Below are 21464 nucleotides of genomic sequence, written 5' to 3' on the forward strand. Positions count from 1 at the left end.
GCATTTCCTCTTTAGCTTTGTTGCCTTTCTCTGTGGGATTCCTTTACTGTAAACGTGTGTTCCTTACAGTTCTTTAGTGAGTTGTTAACATTTTTAATTGTGGCCAAAAAGAATAAACAACACTTGCCACCTTAACTATTTGTAGGTGTCCGCAGTTCGGCCGCATCAGGTAGATTCACATGAGTATGCAGCTGCCCCCCCGCACCACCTTTCCATCTCGCAAGCTGGAACTCTGCGCCCGGCGAATGAGCTCTCCCGGCGTGCTTTCCCCGCCCAGCCCCGCCCAGCCCCGCCCCCGGCGACCACGCCCCCCCTTCTGTGTCCCTCAGGCGGACGACTTCGGATACCTCGCGGAAGCGGAGGCGCCCCGCACCTGTCTTCCGTTGTCCAGTTTCCTTCGCTCAGCACGAGGTCCCCGAGGTGCACACGTGCCGCGGCACGTGTCAGAATGCCCTTCCTGTTTAAGGCTACATGCGGTCGCACGCCGAAACCGTGTTTCGTTCACGCGCTCATTTGTCAGAAGACCTTTGGGTTGCTTCCGCTTCCTGGCTTTCGTGGATCGTGTTTTCGTGGACATGAACCCGCACGTTTTTCTTTGAGATCCTTCCCTCAGTTCTCTTGTTTTTTTTTGTTTTTTGTTTTTTTTTAAAGATTTTATTTATTTATTTTTAGAGAGGGAAGGGAGGGAGAAAGAAAGAGAGAGAGAAACATCAATGTGCGGTTGCTGGGGGCCGTGGCCTGCAACCCAGGCATGTGCCCTGACTGGGAATCGAACCTGTGATGCTTTGGTTCGCAGCCCACGCTCAATCCACTGAGCTACGCCAGCCAGGGCAGTTCTCTTGGGTTTTAATGAGCTTCTGAGGACGTGTTTAACCCGTGCATTTGCCTGTGGCGGCAGAGTTGGCCAGAGACCCGGCATGGGCTCGTTGAGCCGAGCCGTATGAGGCCGTGGTTCTTACTTGACCAGTCTCCCAGGGGCTTAGCAGTTCCCTCCCTGCCCCCCGAGCCTTTCCCATGCTCGGGGGTCCCAGCAGGCTTGTGAACCCGCTGCTCCCTGCCCGCTCCTGCCTGCATTAATTCCGCACATTTCTACAGCTCCCCGAAGGAAGGGACGCTCCGGCGACATTTAATTAGCCGCCAGGAACATGCCTTCCCAAGGACACGACTTATTTCCCAGCCAGCTGTTGCCCGCTGCTTCCTAGCAACGTGCAACGCTCACCTCTGATTGCCTCTCTCCAGGCAAGGGTGGGGGGTGACTGGTCCACCTGCTGTCACGGTTGGGGGATGGGGTGGGGGAGGGGGGTGGGACCCTGGGTCTGGGGCTGACTTTTCCAGAGGAAGAGAGTGATCTGAACCTGTTTGTCCTGCAAAGCCAGATAGGGCGCTACAACCTCTGGGCCCTTGAACCGCCTTCCCGACCCCCTCTCCTTCACGTTCGTGATTGGCGGAGGTGGAAGGAATGTCACCAGCTATAACGCGGGGCCACATGGTCTAGAAAAGTCCTCTGGGGTTGTGAAGGGCAGCTGAGGGAGAGTCGCACCCGCGGGAGGTACAGCCTGCCTTTCAGGACGAGGGGGAGAGGGGGGAGGCGCAGGACAACTCTGTCTTGGGCAAGGGAAAAGGAATGCCTTATGTGACTCCCTGGGGTTTCCCGGGGCTTTGGGGGGAGGGAGGGGGAAGGGAAAGGCCAGCAGCAGCGGCCACCCTGAACGTGCCCTTGCTCCGTGGGTCCGAGAGGTGGCTGCCCAGGGACCAGACTTCAGGCCTCTTCTCCCCACGCGCCGCTCCTGCAGAGGTTGCCTGGAGCCAAGGTGCTGCTGCCCTGTGACTCGCTTCGTGTGGCACACCTGGTGTCTCTACAGCCTCCCAGATCCGTAAAACACCCGCCTTTTCATGCTGCCGTCAGGAGGCCTGCCGCCCCGCAGCGGGGGCCACTTTGGGCTGAGCGTGTGTGCCTCTGGCTTGCGTAACCCACCCACCCATCCGGGGGTCTGTCTGATGTGCGGCCCCTGCCCCCTTCCGCGTCCACGATGAGGCCGTGTCTGCAGGGGGCCCTTGTATTTGCTCGTCCGTTCATTCCACAGACATTTCTCTCGAGCTTCTGCTGAGCGTCAGAGCCGGAGCTACTGAGAGGACCCGTGAGGTGCGTCTTTGCGAGTCCTGAGTTAGGCACCAGGTCGGGGGATGGATCAGGAGACAGGCTGGGGGCGTTCACCGAGCACAGGTGCTGGGCGGTGCACAAGGGGCCAGGGGAGCAGAGACCTGGGCCCGGACCGTGGCCAGTGCGGTCATGGAAGGCTTCCGGCAGAGACGTCCCCTGGGTGGAATGCTGCAGGGGAGGGCTCTGCCTGCCGATGCGAGCAGAGGGGCAGGGGAAGGGAAGGGAAGGGGCTCCACCCGAGCATGGAGGCCGAGAGTCTGTCCTGCCTGGGAAGCAGGGGAGGGGGAGGGAGAGGGAAGGAGGGTAGGGGTGGGGCAGCGGCAGAGAGGCTGTGGTGGTGACACAGGAAGTGAGGCATCTCTGTCCCACTAGACCGGCCTTCGCAGGTGCAGAGATGGCGCCCAGCTGGGCCTCCTGTCTTCTGCACCCAGCCTGCGCGCTCTCACCACCCCGCCGCCCACTGTGTCCCTGCCTGCCCCGCCCTGACCAGCTCCGCTGACCGACCCGGCTGCTGGGCCCCCGAGGCTCCTCGGAGTGGAGGCCCGCCTGGCGCTGGCCCCGAGTCAGTGCTCAGGGAGCCACAGCTGGTGTCGGACGACAGGGCCGGCTGAGAACCCACTGGCTTCTCTCCCGCTGGCCACCTCTCGGACGGAGCCCTCAGCACCGGGCACTGTGGCGGCGGCCGTCCCAGCTTTGTCCAGTGCCCTGCGGCCTGTGGGGGATGGTCAGGGGTGCTGGCGTCCCGCCAGGGGCCAGGGGATGGGGAGCTGGGAGGGCCTGTGGAGTGTCTCCAGGCGTGTTGAAGATGGCATCGGATGGGGCGGGTGGGGAGCAGGTGAGCTGCTGTGCGTGGGGAAGGAGGGAAGCTCAGAGTCAGGGGCGGGGCGAGTGGGGAAGCTGGGGCCCAGCTGGGTCTGGGGTCTGGGAAGAGGCTGGTGGCGAAGGGTTGGGACCCAGCCTGCGTGGTTGGTGATGCTCACGAGGCGTCCAGTGAGGGCGCCCTTGGGAGAGGTGCGTAGCGAGCCTCGAGAGGTCTGCTTCCGAGGCTTCTGCTGAGGCCCGTCAGCACCCAGTGGCTGGCTCCCCGGGCCCTGAGCCTAGGGGTCGTCGTATGAGGCCCACAGACCTGACACACGGCTCTGTGAGAGGCCAGGACATGTCCGCTCGCAGATGAGCACTCGGAGGCCCACAGACTGAATAAATGACCCTCGGGGAATGGGCCAGTTGGGGTCACTCAGTTCTGGTTCTGACACCCTGGCTGGTTTCCTGAGCACACGCTGGGCTGGGCCCGGCAGCGGAGGAGGAGAGGACCCCAGTGAGGCTGCAGTGGCCGGACCCGGAGTGCAGCAGGGAACGGGGGAGGCCTGGAGGGACAGACCACGGCGGCCTCTCCCTGAGGGAGGGGCGGGTGAGAGCCTCTGAGTTTGGTCTCCGCCTGCCACCCTGCGTTGCCGCCTCCCCGAGACTCGGTTTCCCCATCTGTGAGTAGGTGCAGTAATCCGGACTTCCCAGGGCTGTTGGGAGGATGCATCCCAGGCTGCCCCTCAACGGACAGGCTGGTGACGGCCCCTCCACGAGGCAGGAGGTGCCGGGCAGGTGCCGGGCCAGGCACTGCTCTCTCGGGGCGCACACAGCTTCTCCCTGGGTCGGGGCGGGTGCCGGTGAGTGTCCCCGAAGGGTTACCCCAGCGTTTTCAAGCCGGGAGAGAGAGGACTGGCTTTTCCCACTTCCATGGGGACTGGAGACCCTTGGTTCCGGCCTCTCTTCCAGCTGCTGCTTACTGGGGAAGCGAAAATGGGAAGCCACCACCTCTCAGTCCCCCCGCCGAGCAGGCAGAGGCCGGCTTGTCTCCCCAGCAGTCGCCTTCCGAGGTGTGCGCTCCGTATCGTGGGAGCCAGGCAGTGGGAGGCCGGGCTCAGGGAGGGCCAGGCGGTGAGGAGGAGGGCCGTGGAAGGGTGTGTCCTCTCCGCGCTGTCTCCGGAAAACACACATGTGGCTGAGCTGGGGCCCCAAGGGCAGCCTGACCCTGGGGCCTCACTGGAGTGAGCTGGTGCTGGAGGCCTCCCACTGCCCAGGCTGCCTGTGGTTCCAAGTGCACGGCCTCCATCCCCCCTGCGGTGGCTTGAGTGGGCTCAGCCCCCCGGCCCTCCTTTTCCTGCCGCCGGGTGACGTTGTCGTCTGCCCTCCCAGCGTTCGAGCCTCTCTCTGGGTTTGTGGGATTCTGCATTGGAGGAGTTTTAACAGGGAGCCGAGACCAGCTGCCCCTGTAGGGCACTGCAGCTGAGGCTCCGCCCAGCAGCTGAGGCTCCGCCCAGCAGCTGAGGCTCCGCCCAGCAGCTGAGGCTCCGCCCAGCAGCTGAGGCTCCGCCCAGCAGCTGAGGCTCCGCCCAGCAGCTGAGGCTCCGCCCAGCAGCTGAGGCTCCGCCCAGCATCCCACCGTGCCAGGCTTCCCGAGCCAGCTGGGCCGGAGGGCTGGTGTGGGAGCAGCCTCTCTCGGGCGGTGGCCCCCAAATACTGCTGTTTTGGTATCAAAACTACACTTCCTAAACACGCTCTGCACCCGGAGATAGCGCGCCATCACTGAGATCGTCCTGCCGGAGCGACGAGGCCGAGGCAGCCTGATCCCCCCCGTGGCAGAGCAGGGGGCCACCGAGAACAGCGAGGACGGGCTTCACGGACAGGCAGGCTTGGCGCGCGGCGGGCGGTCGGTCTGCCCACTGGATTCTCCAAGTCCATTTGGATGGTCGGTCTGCCCACTGGATTCTCCACGTCCGTTTGCAGTTCCCAGGGCACCCTCGGGAGGGCGTCACAGAGCTGCTTCTTGGTCTCCTTTTCAGAGTCGGGCAGACGGGGCGGAAGGCCCTGCTCGGGGGGCGGGGGGGGGGCCCTTCCGGGGGCTCCCGGGGAGTGGGGCGGGGGGGGGGGGGGCTCAGAGCTGCGCTTCCAGAGCCCCCGGGGCCACACGCTGTGAAATGCCGTCGGTGCGTTACCTGACCGGGTCCTCTCAGCCCCATGAAGCGCCCGAGTCAGTGGTTCTCACCCCCTGCACCTCGAGAGTGTTTAAAACACGCCACCCCTGATGGTGTCGTCAGGGGCGTGTCGTCAGGGGCGTTGGTCTCCTCTCCCTCAGATGTCAGATAAAAAATGACAGCGGCCAACACAGCAGTAGCCGTCCGGTGTGAACGAATCAAAATTATTCCTATTTTTTTTTGCCAGCTTAACAAAAAAAATATGTATTTTTTGGGTGTGCGCAGAATTTCAGTGAATTCGTCTATGAGTGCCGTGAGATGAAAAGGGTTGGGCATCGCCGGCCTGTATTGTTATGGTCTCCATCTTATCTGTGACAAGGAAGTCGGGCACAGAGGGACAACGTAACTTGCAAAGGTCACAAGGCTGGTGCCAGAGTTCAGATCGGACTTCAGTGCAGCCCGGTGAGGGGCCCTGGGGAAGGGCCTGGGGCAGAGGAAGGTGGACGGCAAAGCTGGGACTCCCAGTGCCAGCAGCGGCCAGAGGGGCGGGGGGTGGGGGGGGATCCCCGTCCGAGCCCCGGATCCCTACCAGGGGGAACTCGGGGAGGTGGTTTGTGGGAGGAGGGCCGTCGTAGGGATGCTGCATCCCTGGCCGGGACGGTGGGTGACAGAGAGGCAGCCGTGGAGACCGGCCTGACCAGCCGCCTTTGCAGAGGAGGCTGGGTGCATGCGACAGCTGGATTAGGTGTACCCGGTGCACTCAGGGGCCGAGGGGTGGGGGCGCACAGGGGGCCCTTCCGGTGCCTCCCAGCCCCGGGAGCTCAGTGCCTGCTAATCCCCATCCCCATGGCAGCAGGAGGTGACAGGGCCATCACCAAGGCTCCGGAATCTCCCGCCTCAGTGTGGCCCGCGGCCAAGGAGCTTCTCCGAGCGATCCGAGAACCCCGTCTCCGGGGAAGTCGGATGGGCAGAGTCCCTGAGCCTGCAGTGAGCAGCGCCCCTCCCGCTGTACTCTCGACTCCCTCCCTCTCGTGTCTCCGGAGCCCCTGCACTCGGGCCTCTTGATTTCACTGGGTCGGCTGGCCCCTCTGTCCGCTTCCTGCCTCCCTTGGTGAAGGGGCCGAAGCAGCTCTCAAAGGCACATTCAAAATAACAGAACAGCAAGACAACCGTTGGAGTAACTTGGGCCGGAGGGCTGCAGGGGCAGCGACCGGAGGCGTACGGAACGCTAGGGTTCCTTCGTGGCCTCCTTTGAGAACGCTGCTTCTGCCACCATTCTAGTCTGTCTGATAGTTTAAAGCTCAACATGACATTTTGGGCTTATTATTTTTTTTTTCCATGTTATATAAGCAGTTGTGTACCTATCGGCAGAGGAGACAGGTGCCTGGTTCCCTGGCCGGAAGCCTGCTGAGCCGCAGGGAACCCAGGAGCATGCTCCGAGCCACCTCTAGGGCAGAGTGCGACGCAGGGGGGTTTTGGGGGCAGGACTCACGAGGGTGTCTCAGGGAGCCTGGGTGGGGCACAGGCTCCTGCCCGGAGAAGCCTGGAGGTGGGGGGGGGGGTGGCAGAGCAGGGCGAGGGCAGGGGTACCAGTGAGTGGGGCATCGCCCAGGTTTCTGTGGTTTAGTGGACACTGTGAAGCCAGTATCCCTGGTGCACCCCTCTCCTAGTGGGGCTCGGGGGTCCCCGCAGTAGGAGGCTGGGAGGGATGGGCCACGGGGCCAGGAGCTGAGATGCTGGGGAGGGGTCGGCCGCAGAGTGCATGTGCTTCAGGCTGAAGGGGTCGCGTGGGGTCCTTCGGGGGGCAGACTGTGACCTCGCTTGTGTGCGGGAGGTTTGTCAGGCTGGGGCCCAGGGTCGACGCCTGCGGGAGGGAGGCAGCAGGGCTGCACAGAGGCGAGGCGAGCTGCGGTGCGGGCCTGACAGCCTCGACCGATCCACGGGGCTCAGCTGGAGTTCAAGGTGCCTTTCGGACCCCGGCCCGTGTGGTTCGGTTGGGCGTCGCCTGCCAAGTGAAAGGTTACAGGTTTGGTTCCAGGTTGGGGCATGTGCCTGGGGTGTGGGTCCCCGGCTGGGGTGTGTATGAGAGGCCGCCGATCAATGTTTCTTTCACGTCGATGTCTCTCTCCCTCCCTTCCCCTTGATTTAAAAATAAATAAGATCTTAAAAAAAAAGAAAGAGCCAGTCTGTGTGGCTGAAGTGGCCGGGCCCTCACCCGGGCCTCTCTCGGTCACTGGGGGGCCACGGGGAGGGCGTGACTGGGACCAGGCCGCTCTCTGCAGCTGCCCCAGGGGCTGACGGCGCCCCCAGCAGTGGGGCAGCAGGGCAGCAGGCTTTCTGGGGCTGCGGTCTGGGCGGTACAACCTCGTGTCCACCACAGGAAGGCCCGGGGCGGAGGGCTCTGTGTAGGTCAGTGGGGGCTGGTCTCCAAAGAGCCCCCTCCGATGGCCCATGTTAGGGCCAGTCACGGAGGTCTGACGGACAGTGCTGGCCGGCGGAGCCCGACGGGCAGGAGGACCACCCGCACCTTCCCCCTCCTCCCATCATCGTCCCTGCCCCAGCCCCGGAGGGCGAGGGCGGAGTCCGCAGTGGCGGGTGGGAGATGCTTTGAGAACGACATTTGACTGGAGACGGGACTGGACTTTCTGATTCCCGAAAGAGAGTGGTGACTCTAAGAGTGGAATTTACCCTGACTGACGACTGTGAGTGACCGGCAACCACGGTTGCCGTGGACGTGGGGGTTCGCAGGGCGACGGGAGGGGCAGTCTGACAGTCGATCGGAGGCAGTGACGGGAGGAGGACAAAGTCGGATCCCGTGGGCACTCCCGGTTCAGCTTGTCCCTCGTCCCTCACTGGGGGCTGTGCAGGCTGCCGCGTCCTGGGTGCCGCAGAGGCCGAGAGCCCGCGTGACGACCCAGTTCCCTGCCTCTGTCTGAGTGACGGGAGCTCTGACTGGAGGGGTATGAGGCTCTACATAGCCGCCGAGTCCTTTCGGCCAGACAGACAATGGTGAGAGATGCACGCATTTTTGTTAATGCCTCAATTATCCCAGTCTCAACGGGGACAGAAAAGTGTGTTTGGCCTGCTCCCGGGGACAGGCTGTCAGGGTCCCGGCTGTCCTCCGCTGGAAGGAGCCGTGCGCTCAGGGGCTGGGGTGCGGCCCTGGCCGCGGCTGAGGTCCATGTGCCCCCAGAGGGCCCGGGGTGCGAGGCCCCAAAAGGGAGCCCTGAGGGTCCCCCAGAGGCAGGGCACGCCCAACCGGGGTCATTTCCCTGCAGCTGCTGGTGGCTCCAGGCGGTGCTTGGCCCCATCACTCCAGTCTCCGCCCACGCGGTCACCCGGCCTTGCCGTCCTCCGTCACAGCAGGCAGACCTGCTGCGGCCTCCGTGGTACGGGGACGAGAGTGATCTCATTCAGGATCCACCCAGGTCATCCAGGGTCATCTCCCCGTTTCCAGGTCCTTCAACTCCGTCACCTCTGCAAGACCCTGTGTGCATACAGGATGGTGCGTGCAGTGCCCGGGGTCAGGGTCTGAGGTCCTTGGGGGCTGTCACCCCTCACTGTGCTGTTTGCACTGGGCCGCACAGACTGTGTTGTTCTGCACTCTGCCCTTGTCCACGCCGCCCCCTCTGCCGGACACCCCCCCACCCATCGCCCCTCGCCCCTCACGTTTGCCTCCTGACCCTTCCTGTCATCTTACAAGCTCAGAGGTCACCTCCCCTAGGAAGTGCCCCTTGGTCCCCTCATCACCACCTTCTGTCTCACACTCACACACACACACACACACACGCACACACACCCTTGTTCCGTGAGAGTGCTGGCGGACTCAAAATGGGGTTCTTTGACCTTCTCTCACCATCAGCCTCTGCGATGTGGGGGGCAGTTACCGGGTTTTAGGCTGTATTTGAGTGTTAATAAAATTTTGAGGGAGGAGGGAGGGGAGACTCTCGAGGAATAGATTCTTGAGTCATTTGGCTTTTTAATTTAATTAAATTTCTGGATCTACAGTCGTCTGGCTATATGGGTGTAGGGAGGATGGGTGATGGGGTCCTACATAATGTCTTCTGGTTAAAACCACAGGGAACATGAGTTGTTGATGATGATGATGATGATGATGATGATGATGATGATGATGATGATGATGGCAGCAGCAGCAGCAGCAAGGTGGGCATGCATCTGCATTCACACTGTGCTCCCAGCCAGGGCCCCACAGGGAGCCCGGAGGGAGCAGGCTGAGCACCTGTATAGCAGAGCGCCCCCTGCAGGATGCGCACCTGTATAGCAGAGCGCCCCCTGCAGGCGGGAGTAGCTGAGGTGCAGGCTGATGCAGAGCTGGGGTCCCCACCAGAGTCCCCGCCCCTCTCCACCCCACTGCAGGCTGGGAGAAAAGGGCAGCCAGGGGGAGCCCCGGCAAAGGCACAGGGAGAAGGGCCCGTTGCCTTTCCAGGGCACCCGGTCAGCCCTTTGTCCCGCCCTGAGCAAGCCCCTCTCCCACGACGGTCACTTGTACGTGAGGTGAGGATGGCTGTAGGCCCCCAGGGTGCCAGAGCCCCATCCCACGCCGCCGCCTCTTGGTCCTGAGGGGGACGTTGAGGCCGAGCTGGAGAAGGGGAGTGTGGGGCCTGCAGCCTGGGTGCGGAGTCCGTGCTCAGCCGGGGCCGGACAGCAGGGGCCCTGCCCGCCAGGCCCCTGGGACTCCACGCTGCCCCTCGGCTGACCTTTCCTTCGGTTCCGGGGGATTACGCAAATCCAGGGGGCTCAGCTGCCACGGGGCACTATGGAAACAGCCTTGCGCTTTCTCTTCCCCTCCCTGCAGCCACGAGGCTGACTTTCTGGCAAGACCGGTTTTGCTAAATTGCAGAGCATGTGCACAGTTTAATTTGAGCCTGGGTGGGCGAGGGGAGGGGCCAGAGTAATTGCCAGAACCAATTTCCAAGCCGAGTCAGGTGTCTGCCCCCCAAGGAGCCGGCCACCAGCAGGGCGGCGGGGGCTGGCGTGTCACGGGATTCGTGGGCGTCAAATGCCTATTAAAATGTTATGCAGCAGACAACGTACGTGGTGCCTCATGGCAGCTTCCATACGCTTTTCTAAGCCAGCTCTTTATTTCTACTTTTGTTGTATTTTAAGTGGTTAATTAATCAGGCTAAGCCACAGCAAGGTACACAGCACCCTCTCCTAAAGGTGGAGAAGGCAAAAGTTACATCTTTTTTCTGCCCGTTTCCCAGCTGTGCATGTCCGCTCCCTGCAGAAAGGACGCTGCTGTGTCGGGGACTGTCTCTCCAGACACGCGATGCGTGTGCATCAACATGCACGTACACATATCCCGTCCTTTTCCACGCAGACTAGTGACTGTGCCGTGCACGCCACCCTCCCCACCTGTTTTTCCTCAGCAGTGCACCCTGGCCGGGTCTGGGCTAACACCCATTACACGGATGGAACCTCATTTCTTTAACCAGCTCCCCGTTGACGGACGTTTAGGTTCCAGTCTTTTACCAGAACTCTCAGTGCGGCGGCGCATACACGCCTTTGCACACTCGCTACACACGTTGAAGAACATCTGAGCCACAGTGTCCGACGTGGGAGCCACCAGCCACATGCTGCTATGTACGTCCAAATTAATTCGAATGCAGTGGAATCAAAGTGCCCGCCACTAAGCTTCTCTGTTAGACCCTTAGACCTGCTCCCCCAGCCGCGCCCCCTTTTCCACGCGGGCCCTGACCGATGATGCACTGCGCAGCTGCTCCTCGGCCTCTGTCTGCGCAGACACAGGCTGCCCACGTGAGACCGCAGAGCAGTTCTCAAGAGCACCGTGACTTCTGCATCGTGCTCACATGTCGTTTCATGGGGAAACCGTGTAATTCCCTTCGGCAATGGTTCTAGTGCAGGAAGCCCCCCGTTGGGTTTTTCAGTCAGTGGTCACGCGTTACCCTTCGTAGGTCCTGCTGAGGGTGGAAGAGAAGGCAGGAGGGAGACAGTGTCCTTCCACGGTTCACATCCAAGTCTGGAAGCAAAAAGCTCACGAATCACTGCAGATAGTAGACATATTCTTTTATTTCTTCAGAGAGGGCAGTGTTCACTGGCGGGAGTCCGGGCCCCAGCTACCCCCCCCCGCCCCCCTGTGTCCAAGAGGGGATGGCCTTGCTTCTGGGGACGCCGGTGTCCAGTCAAAAGTCCGACAAAGGCCACCACGTAAGGAGGCACAGCTGTCCCTTTCTGCCTGAAGGACCTCCGACAAGCCACCCTCTGGAGAGAGCTCCGACGGTGTGCTTTCGACGCGGTCCGGAGGTGGGGGCTTCCTCCTGTCACAGCCTCCGGGCCTTCCTGGGGCGGCAGCCGTTGTGCGGGATGGGGGTGTTGTCCGTGATGGAGATCACTTCCAGGCCCCCCATGGTCAGCCCCTTGATGGCAGCCTGGCAGGAGCAGAGGAACGGCAGAACGGCTTGGCCCCAGACACGATGACCCGGCACCTCCAGACAGGGCTCGGGGAGGTGGCAGGGGGTGGGGTAGGGGCAGGGAGGAGAGCGGAGAGGCTCCCTGGCTGGGACACCTATGACCTCAACTCTGTCTGCTCGCAGAGCTTCCCAACCAGACCTCCAACCCAGGGTGTGATGGGTGCCGTCCGCTTCAGTCGCACCTGCCGCACCCACCGGAGCCCTGCCGTCTCAGTGCAGAGGCTGCCGGGGCACCCGACCCTCCTCGGGCAGTGCACTGGTGCAGCTCCACCTGAGGCGTTTCCTCTGCTTGGACCTTCTCCCCTCACCCGGGCAACACCATGTTGTTCTTGACCAGTCAGGAGCAGTGTCACCTCCGTGGGGAGGCTTCCCGGTCGTGCCCAACGGCCTCCCAGCACCCGGGCACCAGCTTCACCCCTGCACCCACCAGTCTGTGCCGAGGGGCCCATTGTTGACAGTCCCCAGGGGCCACCTCTCCATTCCCAGGGCCCGGCACACAGCGGGCCCTCGGTGGAAGTCTGAGGGATCACACTTAGTGACCCGGGCTTGCTCTGAAAAGCCTGGCAGATCGTAAGGATGACAGAAAGGAACTCCAAGCCCTCGTGGAGATCCCCTACGAGGTCCTTCCCCACGTCCCCCAGCTGCTCTCACGCCCCGTTTCCCAGACTACAGAAGCAGGCACACACCCCGAGGAGAACCACGGTCACTCACCAGCCGCCCTGGCCCCAGGCCTTTCACCACCACGCGGACGTGGGTCACGCCCTTCCCCGTCGCTTTCTGGAGGAGAGAAACAGGCGGTCAGTGCCCCAGCGAGAACTGCTGCGGCCCCATCTCCTGGGTTTGCAACAGGGTTCTGGGCTCCGGGGAAGGGGCACCCGCGCGGGAGCACAGGCAGAAGACGGGGAAGGGAGCACAGGACTCCGGTCGCAGATTGACCGTCAGCGGTGAGCCGTTTTCACCCGGGGCCGCGCTGCCACCTAGTGGCAGTCTCCGAATACTGCTCGGGCTCTTCTCCGGGCCAGTAAAGGCAGAATCTCAGACCTTGGGGAGGAGCCTTGGACTGCAAGGCCGAGCTTTTACACCCACTCAGAAAGTGTTATCTTATCATTTTAATCGTTAGTGATGGTTTTAAGTGTTCCTTCTGGATCTAAAGAGGTTGTGATGGAAAGTCTGGGAAGGACACAGATGTCACCCCCCTGCCCTGCAGAAGCCACTGTCCACGCCGACACCTTCCTCGTATAATCTGTCGATTGCTGGACTGTCGGCAACCAATAGCTTTGGGCACTGGGGTGTTTTCTTTCTGAAGGTCAAGGTTTTCCTTGGGAAATACCTCTGTTCAGGAACTAAAATGACTGTGTGGCCCTGAGCAGGTCGTACACCCGTATCTGAACTGCTCTTAGAAACACGGCCGGTGCCAAGGGCATCTGAAGATCAAGATAGCGAATGGGAAGCGTCTGGCGTGGAGATGCCGAATAAACACACCACTAGCGGCCCACTGCCGGTCTCCTTCTAGAAAGGTCGGCAACGGCTCACACTCAGACTGGTTTCCACGGCAGCGCAGCTTCTCTTAGAGCCTGTAGTCCCCGCCGCCTGGCCCAGCCCCAGCCCCAGCCCCGCCGCCCCGGTCTTTGCGCCGCGAGGAGCCTTCAGCACCGGCGCCTCCGCCTCCGCCTTCCGCCTTCCGGGGTGAGCCGGCCGTGTGACTTCCACGGGAGCTCACAGGAAGGGACAGAGAAACCCTCTCACGCGGACCCCTTCACACCCCCCTCAGTGCTCGGGCGTCACGCAAGAGCTGGCGTGTCCCCCGCTGCTTCCGAGCGGCTGGTCCCGGGAGAACCCTCGCCCAGGGGTCAGGCGCGCAGCGCGGGAGCGCACCGCGGAGGGCGCGGAGGGGACGCGCACTTACCGCCGCGGCCGCAATGCCGGCCGTCTGCGCCGCGAGGCCCGTGCCCTTTTTGGCGTTCCTGAAGCCCTCCGTGCCGCAGGAGGTGCGGGCGAGGGGCTGGTTGGCGGCAGAGACGACCTGGATCTGTGTGCTGGGAGGGCGGGCGGGGAGGAGACCGGCTGTGCGTTAGAGTCCGGGGAGAGCGCGGACCTGCGCCCTCACGAGCCCGGGTGGGAAGGGAAACGCTGCCGCTGCCGCTGTGAGCTGGCCAGCGACATGGTCTCTGAGCTCCCACCGGGGGCGCCAGGAAGGGTCCGGTCATCCCCTCCGCCTCCCGGAACACGGACAGGTCACGTGATCTGGAGAGAGCGCTGCTCTGGCCTGAATGTTTGTGTCTGCCCCCCAGATTCAGGTTGAAATCCTAGCCCCAAGCATGACGGCCTCTGGGAGGCGGCGCCTCCGGGAGGCGGTTAGGTCATGAGGGTGGAGCCCCCACAACGGGGTTAGTGCCCTTATAACAGGTACTCTGGAAAGTTCCTTCTGCCACCCCCCCCACCACCACGTGAGAACACAATGAGAAGCCAGCCACCTGCAGCCCTGACGAGGCTCCTCGCCCGAACGCGCCACGCTGGCACCCGGCCCTGCACTTCCGGCCCCCAACACTGCGGGAAGGGGAGTCTGTTGTTGGCGGCAGTTTGAGGTCCCTGGTAGTGGCGGCCGGGGAGACTACGGCAAGCCCCGCCCTCTGCGGGCGGTGGGCTCTACCCTACAGTCTTTCCCGGAGCCGGCGTTCAGGCTGGGGGTGCTGCCCTCACCCGGCACGCCCCCTAAACTCAGATGTTCTATATCAGGTCATTAAAAATAAAAAATAAAAAATAAGGCTTCTCATTGGGAAAGTTGCAAATAGACACAACACTGAATAGAATAGCGTAGGAACTCCCAGGGACCCATGGCCTTCCGCCAACGACCACCGGCTCCTACCCAACCGAGCTGCATCTGTAAACGGTTTCCACTCCCCCCATGAAACCATGATCGCACAGAAAAAAGTTAGCAACGTTACCATATTGCATAATTTTAATGCTCATGACACTGTTTTACGATCAAAGTTTTTTTAAAATAAGAAAACACCTTTACTAATCACCTGTAACTTTGAAAACTGAGGATGACTTGAGAAATCCTTAAACACGCTTCCCACTCCCCCCTCAGTCGTCATCACCCGCCTTCTGGTCTGAGGAGCCCCCGAGAGCTCGCAGGGGAGAGGACGAGGAGGGGCGGTGACGGGGTCGGTCAGCCCTGGCCAGCGCTGCCATGTCCCCCCCGGGGCCTCTTGGGTTTCCTACTGAGACAGCCCAAACCGGGAGCTACAGAGTAGGTCCCCGCCGCCCACGATGCTGAGTGAACCCCGACATCTCACTGTGCCCCACCCTCAGTCCGTGACCACCAACAGTCTCTCGTGTTGTTCTCTGCACGGCTACGTGGGCAGATCGTGACCAACCGCTGACCCGTCTCCGGGGGCGCTGGCCTGCAGGTCGTCACTCATGTCAGCAAGGCTCCCGCGGCCGACACGAGGTGGGAATGGCCTTGACACCGTTTGCAGGAGAGCAGACCTCACCAGCACCATATGCCCAGCCCAGCTCACGTTCTCGTGAAATCCAACGAACGTTACAGGGACGAGAGCGGGTTTCCCCAGACCGGAGGGAGCCCGGCGGGCGTGTGCATCGGTGGCACCGAGCAGACTGCGGCACCCTGGCCTCCACCCACGCAGGTGCCCAGGCCACCCTGCCCTCCCTGTGAAGGGGAAAGGAGCCCACACAGACTGCCCAGGGCCCACCCTCCCCACTTACTTGTTGTACGACGCCTTGATGTGCGCGATCGGGATCTCCTCAAACGTCCTCCCTGCCCACCTCAGGGAGCTCTCCTGTCCTGGGACCGGGGGGTAAATGCTGCAATGAGAAGAAACAGTCTATGCAAAACTGTCCTGTCTGTTAGAATCAAAGAGGTCCACAGTGCAGACAAATGCAGCAGCGCCCCCCACCGCCCGCCCGCAACCCGCTCCAGAGGCAGCTGCCCCCACCACCCCCTCCAGTCCCAGCGCCGCCAACCCATCCGTGAGTGCTACGCAGGCGGCTGTCCCCGGAGCTGCTGACGCAGACAGAGGGAGTGAGTGACTTTCTGCTGGAAGGAAAGGGTCACGACCACACTCCCACCCGGCTTGTCCCTTCCAGTGTGAGCGGATCAGGGTTCGCAGGCCTCTGCACTAGAGAGTCCGCCGGACCCGCTTTCTGTCACTGAAAATATACAGGTAAACCTCTTTCTCTCTCACCATCTGTAAATGACATCTTGACTGTGTATAAAAAAAGAACAAAATTTTAATGATACGCATAATATCGTCACTATAAACAAAACCCAGTGTCCCCTGGAATAGAGGTCGGTAGACTCTTCCGGAAAAGGGCCAGAGAGTGGACACCACAGGCTTTGCTGGCCCCGAGGTTTCTGTGGCAGTCCTGGCTCACGGCGCGGAAATGGCGCTGGTGCCGACAACGGTGACTCGGCAGGTGTGGCTGCCCAGGAGAACCTGGCTGCCCTGGCCTCGGGGTGTGGTTTGTCGGTCCCCATCCCAGATCCACCGCTCCCTCGGAACAGCAGACTCGTCGGACGGGGCGATGGGCAAGCCCCACCCCCAACTTCTGGACGGGCCTGGGAACCTTATTTCTAAAATGCCCCAGGGCATTTGCCCCACGTGTTTCCTGGCTCCCCCAGGTCGCTGCTCCCCACTCTCAGGTGGAGACGCTGAGGCACGGGGAGTGGGGGACGGGGGAGCCGGGAAGCCAGGCCGTGGGCCCAGGGGACCTGCCTCTGCTCGGAGCTCTGTGTCTCCTGGCGTGCTTTCTTTTATTTGGACGCACTCGGCGGTCACTAAGCCCCCGAGGTGCCCGTGAGCCCACCGTTGCACCCTGCCTCCGTGTGCAAGTCAGATCTAGGCGTGTGCTCCACGGCCACCTGCAATGCACAGATTTAGGTCTAGAAAATTCGCTATCATCTGAGAACAGCCCTCCCTCTTTTCCCAGAAATATCGAAAACAAAACAACACATCAGTATTCAACAGCTACAAGTGTATTCTTTCCTGCTAGGCCTGATCTTAAGAGACGATTTAGCATCTGAGCAGGTTCCTAGCTTACCAGGCTACCCGCCAGGAGGAAAAGTGGGCAAGGCTCCGAGATGACATGAATGTTTAAAACATCACTGCTTTCCAATTGAAAATTGCCCCCACTGACCTGGGGGGCAGGGCATTAAAAAAAAATCAAGCCACCTAAAGTCAGAATGCACCAGTGTAATTAATGCCCTACATACAATGCAAGGTTTCTGAACTAGGAAGGACTCGGAACTTGAAACGTTTAATTGAAGGCATGGACCAGATCAGGCCTTTACACCTGCCAGGACCACTGTACAAATGGACAAATGGCCCGTCCCACAGAAGCCCAGGAAAGGGGAAGACAGAGCTTTCCAGACTGGGACCACTGCCTCTCCGTGCCCAAACCCCTCCTCAGAGCAGGGAAATGGAGAGAGGGGCCGGTGGGGCACACGTGGCTTTGTGTCTGCCCAGCCGAGGGGGTCTGGGAGGGGTCTGGGAGGGGTCTGACTTCTGCTGCGTACACTTCAGGTGTGAGAATCTGCTGGTCCCCAGGCACCCGCAGCCCAGATAGGCCCTGACACAAGCGTGGCAGAAGTTGGGACCTCGGCTGGGGATGCTGCAGCTCTGCTCCCAGAAAGAGAAGGCCCTGCTCCATGGTCCTCAACAGACAATTTCTAGAAATGAAGATGCATGCAGGAAAATGCAAAGACCACAGCTCACGGCCCACGGCTCCTGCATAATTACATGCAGGAGTGCAGGGAGAGCCTTCCAGTTCCGGCCCTTGGCTGCTGTTGCCTGACTTCCTTCTCTGCGATGACCCTCCGTCCTCTCTCCTCCCCTGGCTACTTACTCTCGTGGTAACGAGCCCTGACCATACCTGCAACCTCACCCTAACCGCCCTCCCCGGCATCGCACGCTGGCCACCACCTCCCAGCCCCTCCCACTGGCTTCCTGCACGGGGCACCCCTCCAGCCCACAGATCCCACCAGCTTCTCCCCTGTGCTCACACCCCTGATGCTTTCAGCTCTGCCCTGACCTCCAGTCAGCTTCGTGGCTGGTCACTATCATCACTCCCTTACACACGCCCTCCATCCCCTGCCCCAACGCAACTTCACTCTTGCTCCTGGCAAACCCTTAGCCCTGGTGACAGCCGTGTCTCCAGCCACTCTGAGCCTGTGTGTGCACCTGCACAGCTGGCTGGGAAGAAGTGCACAGCAATGCTGGCCGGCCTCCCTGTATTGTGGCTTCTCAGCCTCAGCGCCACTGATGCACCGGGTCGAATGAGTCACTGCTGTGGGGGGCTGTCCTCACACGCTGGGTGTTGAGCAGCAACCCCGGCCTCTGCCCACTACCTAGTGTGTCCTGCACTGTGACAACCAGAAATGTCTTCAGGTGTTGCTCAGAGTCCCCGTGGAGGCAGAACCACCCCAGGCTGAGAACCACCGGTTGTTGTTGTTGTTGTTGTTGTGTTTAATGAATCCTAACGCCACGCAGGCCTTCAGCACCGCCTGGCAATCCTGCGGCACGTCCCCGGTTCCATTGCCCCTCCGTTCTCCTGGATGACCAGTTTGTCCTTTCCTTTGCCTCCTCAAACCTCCAGCTCCTTCCTGCTCCCGCCCTGACGGCGGATGACCTTCACGGAGACATGGGAGCAATCAGAATTTTGTCCGGCTCCCCCTGTCAAACACCTGTGCCCACAAACTCTGCGTGTTCTCCTGCTGACGGTGCCCCACTTAAGTGCGAGCCTCTCAAGGACGTCTCTCCAGCGACGTTCCCGCCCCGGCACCACCGTTCTCTCCCCTCTCTCTGCTGCGTCGTTCCCATCGGCAAAACACGCTGTCATCTCCCCAGCCGAAAAACAAACAAAAACCTCTCGCCCTTGAAGCCTCCATGAGCTACTGCCATCTCTCTGTGACCCTGACGGCAGAGCCCCTCAGAGAACGGACTGCACCTGCTGTGTCTTCCTGTCTTTTATCCTCAAACCCACTCCACTCGGACACCAGCCCCTGTCGCTCCACCAAAGATGCTCAAGTCAGGGTCACCGACCGACCGACTCACGATGTTCGGTGCAGGGAGCAATTCGTCATCAGCCCATCGACCTGTCCTTGCAGCAGCATTTGACACAACTCATCTTTGCCCTTCAACCTCATTTAAAAAAACACACACACACAAAACGTGCCCTGGCTGGCATAGCTCAGTGGATTGAACTCGGGCTGCGAACCAAAGTGTTGCAGGTTCGATTCCCAGTCAAGGTGCATGCCTGGGTTGCAGGCCATGACCCCCAGAAACCGCACATTGATGTTTCTCTCTCTCACTCTCTTTCTCCCTCCCTTCCCTCTCTAAAAATAAATAAATAAAATCTTTAAAAAAAAGCTTCTAAAAAACAACAACAACAAACGCTCCATTTCTCCCCACCTCTTCTTTCTCTCTTGCTGGTCATTCCTCATCTGCCAAATCTCTGAATGTCAGAGGGCTCCAGGATTCGGTGTTGGACTTCTCCTCGTTACCTGCACTGACTCTCTCGACGGCCTTACAGTCTCACCATCATCCATGCTGATGGTCCCCATGTGCATGTCTGGCCCCGATCTGTCCCCTGACCTCCACTTCTAACAGCCAGCATTGTATCCCCACCTGGATGTTAATTAAGCATCTCCAACCTAACCACCCAATTCCAAGCTCCTGCAGTCTTCTCCAGCTTAACAACAACTCCATCTTTCTAGCTGTCCAGGCCAAAATTTTAGTGTTCTTCACTCCTCCCCTTTCTCACACCTTACATTAACCAATCATGTGGGTTCCACTTACCAAATGTATCAGTCCGATCGTTCATGCTACCCCCACAGCTGCCATTCTGGCCCAAGCCATCATCATCTCTGGCCTAGATTATTTAAGTAGTCTTCTAACTGCTCAGCAGACTCCTTGCTTTCTCACAGTTCAATATCAACACCACAGCCAAGGAGATTTTCTGACAATGGAAGCACAATTGTGTCAACCCTCTCCAGGGGCTTCCCATGTCACTCAGGGTGAGTGCTGAGGTCCCTGCCAATCCTCGGGTACCCTGTGTGCCTGCCACACCCCCGGCCCCTTCGCCTCCTGTCTGGACTCCTCACTCCATGTTGGCATTCTTGCCATTGCTGACAAACACCACACACCCTCCTACCATGTGTCCCACTCCCATGTTTTACCTGATTTGCATTTGCTGTCCCCCGTCCACTAGAATTTAAATTCTACGGGGGCAGGTGTTTTTGTGTGTGTGCTCACCAGCGTGTCCCCAACACCTTGAACTAGCGCCTGGCAATGCTGAACGACCGGAACAGAATCTTTAGAAGCTCCCCCACTAAGCTCTGGCCACAGACAAGACCGAGGGCATTCTGATTCCTTCTGGTCTGGCTGACCTCATCTGCTGTCACACACACACCTGAACGCACCACGTTCTTTCACAGCACCTGCCTTTACACAGCCTGTTAGCTGTGCCTAAAGCCACCCCTTTCACCTTGTCCAGCTGAAGTCCCACTCAATTCAGTTGTCAGGTCCACATTTCCTTCTCTCCAGTCTTACTGGATTCACTCTTTCGTACTTCCAAGCAACCAGTGCTTGCCGCCAGTACACTACTGGTCGGAAAACGGGGAAGATGTTTGCATGTTTGTCTTCCCTACTGTGGGGAGGAACACCCTTTTGTATCTGTGCTGGCACTGCTGGTGCTTGGCACATAGTAGATGCTCAATAAGTGTCCGTTAAGTGGATGTGAAATACACTTAGCTCGTCGAAGTGGTGGCAGTGGTGAGAAGCAAGATGCCAACCCCAAGGGCTGAGCACAAAAACCTCCCTAGACCTTAGACCAACTCTAAAAAGCGTGCAATAATCTACACCATCGTGTAGCACCTCCTCCCCCTTCCCATTCTGTGTGTTAGTCTGAGGCGGTCTCCCTCTCAGAGGGGAAGAGAGCTGATATTTACTATACAACCTTGACATCCAATCATTCACGCATGCAAGGTTCGCTGAGCACCCGCTTTGTGCCAAGGCTCAGCTCCTTTGATTCTCACAACCTCTCTCGGCGTTATGCCCGTTTTTAGTCGAGAAAACGGAGGCTTAGGGGGTTCTCATAATGTCGCACAGATTGTAAGTGACAGAGTTGGGAATTCACTGGTTCTCACAGTGTGGGGTGCGGGGTGCTGGTGTCCCGAGGGCTGGCCCGAAATGGCCCTCACCTGAAGCTGCTGCGGCTCGGGGCCGGGGCCGGAGCCGGAGCCGCCGTCTTCTCAACTTCCTGCTTGGCCGCCGCGTCTTGCAGCTGCTGGGCGCCCCTGTGAATGGTGGCGGCCGGCGCCCGGGCCACGACCCTGCGGGGAAGGGAAACTCGCTGAGGTCCCAAGCCTAACAGCTACTGGCGTCCAGGTGGCTCGTGGGACAAGGGCGGGAGCGTACTCCCGGACCTGGCCCTGGGCTCAGAGAGGGTAATCATTCTTACCTGCTTGTCGATGGCCATACCCAAGACCGCAAGATCCGAGACCCCGCGTTTCTTGCAGCCTGCATGACTTGAATTGACCCCAATGAGCTCCCGTCCGCGGCGCCGGCACCACGACCGCCTGTGGGGGGAAGTACAGAGGGAAAGTAATCTGGTTACTCTTCAGAGGGTGCGTTAAAGATTCTTATCCCGATTTATATGCGCTATAATAACCATCGCTACTATTTTCAACTGGGAGTTTTCTTCTTTTCCCCTGGCCTTCTAACATGGGTCTTCGCCCACCCCTCCACATTGGAATGGTTCCTTCTGGCCTTTCGGGGACTTGGCTGTCCCCTGTGTTCTGCCCCCGCGCTGCCTTGTGGGAACCTAGGATTGGCTCCGGGCCGCTGCGCCGCGGTGCAT

The 21464-nt window shown here is 60.3% G+C and overlaps 1 protein-coding gene across 1 annotated transcript; it reads right to left on the bottom strand.

The window, feature by feature from the left end:
* Positions 1 to 10208: 10208 nt before the first annotated feature.
* Positions 10209 to 21360, bottom strand: MRPS11 (mitochondrial ribosomal protein S11). The gene is made up of 6 exons (XM_045825091.1): positions 21066 to 21360; positions 20806 to 20937; positions 15312 to 15410; positions 13489 to 13618; positions 12294 to 12359; positions 10209 to 11540 (listed from the first exon to the last, which is right to left on the bottom strand). The coding sequence occupies exons 1-6, from the start codon at positions 21128 to 21130 to the stop codon at positions 11433 to 11435; spliced, it is 600 nt and encodes a 199-aa protein (XP_045681047.1). The 5' UTR covers positions 21131 to 21360; the 3' UTR covers positions 10209 to 11432.
* Positions 21361 to 21464: the final 104 nt, after the last annotated feature.

The sequence above is a fragment of the Phyllostomus hastatus genome, unplaced genomic scaffold, assembly GCF_019186645.2.
Source record: "Phyllostomus hastatus isolate PE091 unplaced genomic scaffold, TTU_PhHast_1.1 phas_scaffold_555, whole genome shotgun sequence".
In the NCBI taxonomy this organism is placed as follows: Eukaryota; Metazoa; Chordata; class Mammalia; order Chiroptera; family Phyllostomidae; genus Phyllostomus; species Phyllostomus hastatus.